At 38.3% G+C, this 9,585-nt stretch overlaps 1 protein-coding gene across 1 annotated transcript; it reads right to left on the bottom strand.

The window, feature by feature from the left end:
- Positions 1-298: 298 nt before the first annotated feature.
- Positions 299-7,671, bottom strand: LOC134803105 (vitellin-degrading protease-like). The gene is made up of 5 exons (XM_063775816.1): positions 7,438-7,671; positions 4,856-5,024; positions 3,231-3,483; positions 1,148-1,297; positions 299-505 (listed from the first exon to the last, which is right to left on the bottom strand). The coding sequence occupies exons 1-5, from the start codon at positions 7,478-7,480 to the stop codon at positions 332-334; spliced, it is 789 nt and encodes a 262-aa protein (XP_063631886.1). The 5' UTR covers positions 7,481-7,671; the 3' UTR covers positions 299-331.
- Between the last annotated feature and the right edge of the window lie 1,914 nt (positions 7,672-9,585).

The following is a 9,585-nucleotide window of genomic DNA, read 5'->3' as shown; positions in this document are numbered from 1 at the left end:
TAACAGGAAATTAATTTGTCATGCGTTTAAGTAGACACAATTCACAAAAATATATATTTTTCATTAATTAATTTCGCAGCTAAAACAAGTATCCGCTTCATTAATGAAAATTCATCAATCTACCTTCATACTTGCTATAGCTAAACTACTAAGTATAGTCTTCTTTTTTTTAACTTTTTAAGCTTTTAATCATTCGCATGAAAAACAAATAAGATTCCTTTTAATGTAATTATTACTAATTATGACCGTTCATCCTACTTAACCCTTTATTCTCTCTTTAAAAAATATTCTTAGCCAAAATAATTAGGACTGCCTTATGAATTTAAAAAGATTAATAACGCAGCCATGACTTGATCCTCAGGAAAATGATGTTGTCATCTATCCAGGTCCTGAGCGCCGACACCTTGGCGTACACTCCGGGGTACGTGGGCCGGGCGCACCCGATGCCCCAGGAGACCACACCAGCCAGCTTTCCGTCGTGGACTAGAGGACCACCGCTGTCACCCTGGAGACCACAAAAACTATCATCACGGAATAAATAATCGTACCGTACAGAAAGGACACTTCCTACAAAACCGAAGTTTGACAGCGATTGAGGGACGAATCATGCTGTCCCTTTCTAATTTATGGCACTATTCCTTTCGGCTAGGTATTTATAAATCTAGGTATTTGTGTAATGTATTGGGTTGTCAAAATTCAAGTAATTATCTTATCCGTGGTCGTGCACGCAAAAGGACGTCATGTGGTGCTAACCCTTATAATTGCTCGGAGCAATGCTGAGCCGAGCGGAGCCGAGTTTGCCCGAAGTCAGGAGTGTCTCCCCACTGGTATCAGTACGGTTAGAGCACTGGATCAGACGGGGGATAATATGATTCACGGACTAGAGCGAACACTCGAACGAATTCGAGTGAATTTGCTTGATTACACCATACATTTTAAGAAGACAAATATAGGGCTATCGATGATGCTGCCAGCGTCTTCTAACTTATAGAGTCTATGCGGAAAGAGAAGAGTCGTGAAATTTAAGGGAGCCCATACATTCTACGACTCTTTTTTCGCACAGACTCTAATCGTAGGTATAGTCGATGCTACCTATTGAGCGACTTTGCTCGAGGCGTTTTCGGTTAGTTTAAGTGTATGTGCTCACCTGGCAAGCATCCTTCCCACCGGTAGGTACTCCAGCGCATAGCATCCTCGGCGTGATTGCATACAATGGTGAGTACGCTGAGCGGCAGACTTGCTCGTTCACTACCGGCACCAACACCTTCTGGAGGGTGGACGGCGAACCGCCTCCTTCCTGAAAAATACAATATTATATTAGCATCTGTGCCGTGCCTGATGATTAAAGACACGCTAATGATGTCACATATACTATTGTCCCTTTCTAAAGTCAAATAACGTAGTAATCTCACATACTAATTAAGTATGATGACGAACATAAAGACTCGACTCTCGACTGACAACTTTTACGTGAGCCAAACTGGAGTTTGAGTGAATTATCCAAGTTAAGAGTATAAAACAACATACTTCGCACATGAATATTCGATGTTCATTAAAACTTGTAAGTACAAACTAACAAGTCATATTATAGTCATAATACAACCTGTACCGTTATATTAAGTAGGGAAACTTTTCGTGCCCCTCGTTTAGTGCCCGTTCGGAGCAACTTTTAAGCTTATTAAACCTAGGTTACCTACAATGTTGTCTGTGCTGAACATTTTCAAATGAGCTTAAAATCTTAATGCTAGAACAATGTTGGACTGTCGTAGATAGCTTCCTTCCATTCCTTCCATTTTAATACACTTTACTAATAAATTCAGCTAGCTTGCTTATGTGCATGTTGCAGTAACATTATTTTCAGCTACTCCTACTCGTTAGTTGCTTATAAATTTGACGTCTTAATCTTAGTAATACATCAAAGGCAAAAAAACATAACAGACATTCGATACTTATTAAAGAGTAATTTATAAATAAAAATACAAATTGAATTCATAATGCCTAAATCTATTTATTAATAATAGGTCACTCCACTAAAACTCTGAATTTAGTTTACAAAAGTTTATTTTTGATTTTTATATAATTAAAAATAATACAAATCTCCTATTCAACTGCTTGAGTTTTTCCTCCAAGTCTTAATCTCCTGTCAAAATGTAATTATTGTTCAAAACCGCGGCAAACCTATCTGTCACTTGTCAAACATTTAAAAAATAAAACTAAAGGATGGTTTGAGATATCCTCAACATCTAACATTAATATAAAACCAAAAGTCAATGTGGAATAAAACCGCACAACTTACCAAAACAGCTGAACAGAATTTATTTTCTCTATGAAATATTAAACATAAAATACCGAACACTAACGACATTTATACCGCTATATATTTACCACCAGAAACCTACGATGTTACCAAATAAAAATCTTTCTGCTTATTCGTGCCCAAGATTTGAGGAATTATATGGGTTAATTGACACATGTCAATATCGTGAAAGAGGAAGATTTACTTTTTTGTCAGAAAAACTTCCTTAAGATCACGGATCACATCCCAACTAGATGGAGTGGCTAAGTTTACTAACGTCCATTTCTTGGGATCCTAATTTTTCATAACTGCTAAAATTCGTAAGATTAATACTATCATCAGAAGCCGAAATTTCGTCGCATTTTTGAATTGTCATACTTCCGATACATTCATCGATATACCTAAAACGTTGAAAATACGTTTACAATTGTATTATTTAATGTAATAAATGTTATTATAAAATATTCGATATACCTAATATAGAACACAACATATTAAGAAGATTAAAAGTACAGGTAAATAACCATTCATAACAATGAAAACTTAAAAATTTCACTTTAAGTATATTGTTCAGTTAAATGTTTTTTTTTTATTCATTTCATGTTCAAAGTATTATTTTAGTGCTAACAAAGGTTCCATTAGTTTATTTATAAAATAAATGAATAATCATATTTATTTCCATATTTTCTGGTTTTAAATTACTCCTAGAGGTACTTCTTTTACACTCAAATATATTAAATAGCTGAGTTTCTTCTCTTCTTCTTCATTTTACTTAGTAGTACCCACCTAGTAAATATTAGACTAATCAATACATAGTCCAAGAAGTGTTAATTAAGTGTAGATCTCTGTGGCAGCATACCTACTAAAAATATTAGTCTACGGTCTACGAGAATGACTGGTCGAAAAAAGACCCCAGCAAGACCCTGTAGCTTACCTTTGTGTTTCCCCAACCACTGACTTCAGTGATAGCTCCATCATCAACCTCTTCTCCGTCTCCCATCATCTCTATGGACTTCACAGTATCACTAAACTCCAATGGAGTGCTGAGTCTTAGCAGCGCAATGTCGTTGTCCATCTTGTTGAAAGAGAAGCTGGGGTGGTATATGAGATCTGCTACTGGGACCAACAGACCTCCTTCTTTGCTTGATGATGAGCCTACGCGTATATGGTAGTCTTTTGGAGAACTCCTAAAAGCAAATCAAGGTCAAAATAATATTGAATCCTATATGTACATATAAATACATTTCACACACACACGCACACACACACACACACACACACACACACACACACACACACATACACACACACACACACACACACACACACACACACACACACACACACACACACACACACACGCGCGCGCACGCACGCACACACGCACGCACGCGCGCATACACAAATCTTAAGAACAACTGTTTCAAGAAAGCAGATATCAAACAAAATCTTTATATCCGTCATATTGACTAAAGTTAGTCGAGAATAAACTATCAATCTCAATCTTACTTATGGACAACAGTTATTACATTAGATGACGAGAAAATTCCAACAAATACGATAGTAGATCTAAACGCGGAGTGATTCTAAAAATATAATTCGGTATACGTAAAGTATACAATAGTCCGGAGCATGATAGCGGGCGGTAGCGAATAGCGTCATTTGAAATCCCATAGGTAATGTGAAGCTTCTAAAAACCTCAATTAGCGAATAACCGTGTTTTATCCTATCACAATCATAGTGACCTTAAACCTTAATAGTATATTATGGACAAAGAGTTGTTTTAGAGAGACACTCGGGCCGTGGCGTAGAGGAGCGCGTGGGCTCCTTAAGGAGCTTGGTAAGCGGTTAGGGGAGGCAACAGGCGACTCTCGCGCAGGCAGCTTTCTCGAGCATTGCTATCGCCACAGCGCGGGAATGCTGCCTGCGTGATGGACACCTTGGCGAGGAGCCTAGGCTTTAAATGTAGGTTTTTTTTTTTAACTTTATTTTTAGTTATTTTATTTTATGAGGTACTTAATTATTAGTATTATTACATTTGTATTATTTGCATTATAAATAGTAAGTATATGTATAGTTGTTAACTATTTTTGAAATAAATTGTGTCTGGAAAACATAGACCGCAATTATTATTTTTATACAATTTCTATAAAATATAATAAATCGGAAAGAGCTACCTTTCAAGAGTAAGAAGAGATCCATAGTCTAATAAAACATGGTCTTCCATTCCCAGAGTGACACGGGCCTACGTCACAACAACATGGCCGCTATATATAGCGCTATCGCATATTATCATATAGCGCTGTCGCATGATGACGTAGCCCCTGTCAGATAGGTGACCTAGAAAAGACGGGAATGGAGTACCAGGCGGAGTATATTATTATACCATGGAAGAGATCTAGTGACTGGACCGTGACGTAGCATGTCTGTTTCATATAAACTCTATTGTAGCTGTATATTTTGATAGTTCGAAAAAAGAACCTTATTTGACTTGTCAGTCATACACTATTTATGGGCCTCGTTTATGCTGATTAAAAAAACAATGAAGGAATCAATTACCCAATAACGCAATGTGCTGCCGTCAATATCATGTCCTCTGATATGATGGAGCCCCCGCAGGAGTGACGGCCTCGGTTGACCATGGACACTTGGAACGGGACCTCACTGATGTCGATGTCATCACCGCCAACTATTTTCACATTTTCGATGCTGGGCGTTGGCGTTGATACTGAATGTTAAAAGAATTTGTTAATTTAAAAAAATGTTATCTCTTCTGTTACCGAAAAAGTAAAGGTTACTAAAGCCTAGTTTAAGCTTGGTCCTGGTGTAGGTAGGTCTGAACAGTAGGTACAGTCACAGCATCGGTATTAAGAGATAAAATAACACTCCAAAAGTTTTTGCCTCTGCTATCTCTAAGGTTTGTATTCTAAAGTATCTGTTCTAATTGGGTGAATTCTTTCTTCGAGAGGACGGGTACAAATTATCGTCTACTTGGGGACCAGTGATCCAAATGTTGAAACCAGTGGATATATCTTCAGACCAGTGTACGCCGTACGGATACTGTGCCGTGGACAATATAAACATTAAACTTTAACGGGTAGCTGCAATTTCTTTGTCTACCCCGAACATTTTTATAAACTAATTTCGGGTAGTTTAGTGGTGTTTTATTAATATCTCCGTTGACATTTGTTGGGACGTCAGTCTTTCCGTGACCACAGCTGGTGAAACTCAGCTGAAACGTCGGAATTAAAGGTAAAAACAATGAAATTATATCGCGGTAGACCCGTTTGTGTAATTAAATATGAATTCTTTCTTGTTGTTATTTTGTCCCGTCAGCCACTCGACAATAGCACAGTCTATAAAACATTACAGTCATTTATTCCGAAGCCGTCTAGACATAGGGCAATCATACGGGGTGCGAGGGACGAGGGGTGGATCGCGCGAGCGCATCCGTGCTGCATACATCGCCATTGTTAGTAACTCGCGGCGCGATTCGGGAAATGAATTAGAGATTAACTAGATACGATATAGTAAAGATATGTGACGTCCCACGGGTAAAGGTACCTTACGGCGGTTGGCGCTTACGCTATTATTAACGTCGCTCCAATATTATTGCAGCGCTATAAGACGTAAGCGCCAGCCGACATAAGGTACCATTTGCCGTGGAACGTCACATAACTTTACTATTTCATATCTAGTGAATCTCTAATTAATTTCCCGAATCGGGGCGCCATCCGCCATAAGGTACCTTTTGCCGTGGAACGTCACATATCTTTACTATTTCATATCTAGTGAACCTCTAATTCATTTCCCGAATCGAGCCGTAAGTACTACTTACAGGGCTAGCGTTCTTCGTTCTTATTTGAAATGTTACTGTTATTTGGGCAGTTCTGTAAAAGTCTGTGACTACCGTACCTACTGTGTTCTTGTGCGGTGTCGACATTCACGCCCACATCAAAGGCGTCAGTTCACTGTTACTTTTTACACTGTGACAATAGTACCACATTATACTACCGTGCCTAGTAGATGTGGCTTGGATTGTGGAAAGGGCTTATAACTACCACAAAAATCCATGTAGGGACTTATATGTGACGTCCCACGGGTAAAGGTACCTTACGGCGGTTGGCGCTTACGCTATTATTAACGTCGCTCCAATATTATTGCAGCGCTATAAGACGTAAGCGCCAGCCGACATAAGGTACCATTTGCCGTGGAACGTCACATATTATGTTTTCATTAAGATATTAAATAGCGAATGAGATATTTTTGACGCGTCTGATTCGTTACTTTTGATGCTGACTGTACCTACCAAAAGCTATAGAACAACAAATTAAGACCGAAATCGCTGTATAATACTAAAATATCAAGGTATCTAATTAGGCTATACCCTAGGGGTGACTTTTCAAGAAGAAGGTTAATTGGATAGACTTACCTATTTATTTAAGAATAGAATTTATCTTCGTTAACTTTATTTATTTGGATTAAACAGACGCGTAAGTAAATATAAAGTATAATATGCAAAGCCGTCGGCTAAACTCGCAAACCTCGGAACTACTCCGGAGGAGTTACGCGGTTTGCAACCTTAAGTATTGTTGGCTAAGTTAGCAAATCCCTAAGGTGCTTGTAATGGAGTTACGAGGTTTGCGAGTTTAAGCCGAAAGGTATATTTACTAACTGAGGTGCTCTTGTGTAGGTATTTTTACCTTGCGTGTATTTAATTCTTCAAATATAAACATAATCACATTTCAGTTTGCCCTATAGTGACATTGACATAAAGTTAGAGAATAACTTAAAGTTTCAAATCTGTCATGCACTTTTATTTATTGGACAATTACAAAACCGAATCATGTTTATACTTATTACAAAGTAGATATATGTTTCAAACACATATTTCTTTGAAGGTTTAAAGAAAAATACTTCTAACAAAACTTGGGGCGATCACTAGTACGTATAATATATAGAAAGAGCATCGATAATTAAGTTTCTCGATATAGGCGGACTCCCTTCCATTAAAATTTGCCCCCTAGGTTACGATGCTTGGATATGACGGAAACATCCGGCGTAGGCACGTATGTTATGTACTAATTCACACTCGAGAAACAGTCATTATCCTTCGTCAACCTATGAAATGTAGAACTTACCAACCAACCCGAAGAAAGCACAACCCAACACCCAATTACACATCGTGAAGCTAACTAAAACACTATTATCAAAACAACAGTCAATTTAACTATTTATATACCTGAAAGTTACAAAATAAAGAATTAAGGACAGTCATTTAACTGATAGCACAGACCTTCACACCATTCTAAAGGGCTCGGCTGATAGTGTTAGTAATTGAGATTTCGAGTGTTACTTCAATATTGACCGTGATGTTTTGAAAGGGGAACACCAAACTCCTGCAAATAATCAATTAATTACTAACACCGCCCGCCACTTTGTATACGTAAGTCGTTAAACTGCTAAACATCCAGACGACTCGTACCTACAGTACCTACTCTCGCACAATCAACCGTCATTTCACCCCTTTAGCGAGTGGATTTCAGGATGAAAAATTATAAATCTACATGTTTGCAAAATTTATAAAATTTACTGTTTTCTCCATGTCGAAACAAATGTAACCTGTTTGCAAAATGATCACATTTATTTATGATATGTTTAAAGGGGTGATAGGTAGCCGATCTTAGAACTTTTACGTTCGCAAAAGCTTGCGCGTCAATTCTGGTCAGTTAACTCTGAAAAAAAAAACAATCGAGGATATTGTATCCAATCATGTTTTCCCACACAAATCATTGTATGTATAATAATTTTACAATACCCCTATAAGTATGTATAATCAATGGATAATTAAATAATCTTTAGGTATACCTACCTCTAAAATATTTTTTGAAAGATATCGCTTTAAATGTATAAATACAAATGTCTCTGTTTGACCCAATGGTTGACTGGTAGAGAATGCCTTTTGGCATTAAGTCCGCCATTTGTACAATAAAGTTTAAATAAATAAATGTTGAACCCATGGTACTTACATACCTAATTATTCTAATTAACACTTCCCACATCTGCACCCTTATGTAGGTGGGTATTTCAATTAAAAAAATAGGTATCCAATCGGCACAAGGTTATTCTTAGAACGTAATAAGACTAATAAGACAATCAAATCAATAAATCCTACCTACATATAAAAATAATGCGTAATAGATAACAATGTTTTTAAGTTAATTTAAAGGTCTAATATAAAGCCTGATTAAAGTAGGTATTGAATTGACTATTGACATTATTTGATAAGAATTTCATAATCAAACTCAATTCACGTGAGTTGTTAAGATTATAAGGACGATTAGAACGAATTATTAAGATAAGTAGGTATATTGGCCAAGTGCAAATTAATATCGCATACAGGGAGTTCCGCTCTAGGCGATATACCTACTTATTGACTTAGAAATTGATTTTTGACATGTGGCTTATTATGGCATCAATAATAGGCATTTAAAAAGTTTTAAATAAATATCAGTATGTATTTTCATTATATATATGTATTTTTTAGAGACGAGTGGAGGAAGAGGGGGGAGGCCTTTGCCCAGCAGTGGCACACAGTGGACTCTGGATTTAATAATAATAATAATAAGGCGTAGGGATGTGAGGACCCCATCGCCCGCTGGTTTTATCAGTGCAATCAGTCAACGCAGGGCAGCTTGTGGCGAGCTGTTGGGTATTAGCGACCTCACGTACCCGAGTGCTCCTGGGGAGTTCTGTTACCCGCAAGGAGGGTGGGTGGGACAGGATTCTCTGCCTCTGGCTTGCCTTAGCCGGCCGGCCTGAGTGGAGTCGTTAGAGATATAAGCTCCAGGGGTAGAAGTGCATAAGACGCGAGTTGGCACAGTGGCTGTTAACAGCCACTGGGTAGAAAGCGGCGCACACCTCTCGACATCCCTGAGCCGCTCACACCGGTGTTGCCCTCGAGCCATCCTAGATGTCACTTTTTGTGGGGGCCCATCTTGTGAGGGCGACTCACCGTCTGCTGGAAATAAAATTACATACCGTTTTATTAGGCAGGCGTCCGGTTTTTTACCCCATAGCTCAGTACTTAGTCCATCGCTTTCACCCAATAACCTAGTTCATTTTAGATTCCATCAACTCTCAATAGCCCTTACACCCTGGCGGGTGCTGCCTCTGCGTGCGTCCCATGACACGGGCAAGGGCAGCGTCCGCTCGGTGTACCCCTTACATTTCATTAAAGTGTCAAAAGGGCATCTACGACATCTACGTGTTGGCTTCGGCTCCGCGCA

This window comes from Cydia splendana, chromosome 2 (genome assembly GCF_910591565.1).
Source record: "Cydia splendana chromosome 2, ilCydSple1.2, whole genome shotgun sequence".
NCBI lineage: Eukaryota > Metazoa > Arthropoda > Insecta > Lepidoptera > Tortricidae > Cydia > Cydia splendana.
This window is presented reverse-complemented; position numbering and strand designations above follow the sequence as displayed.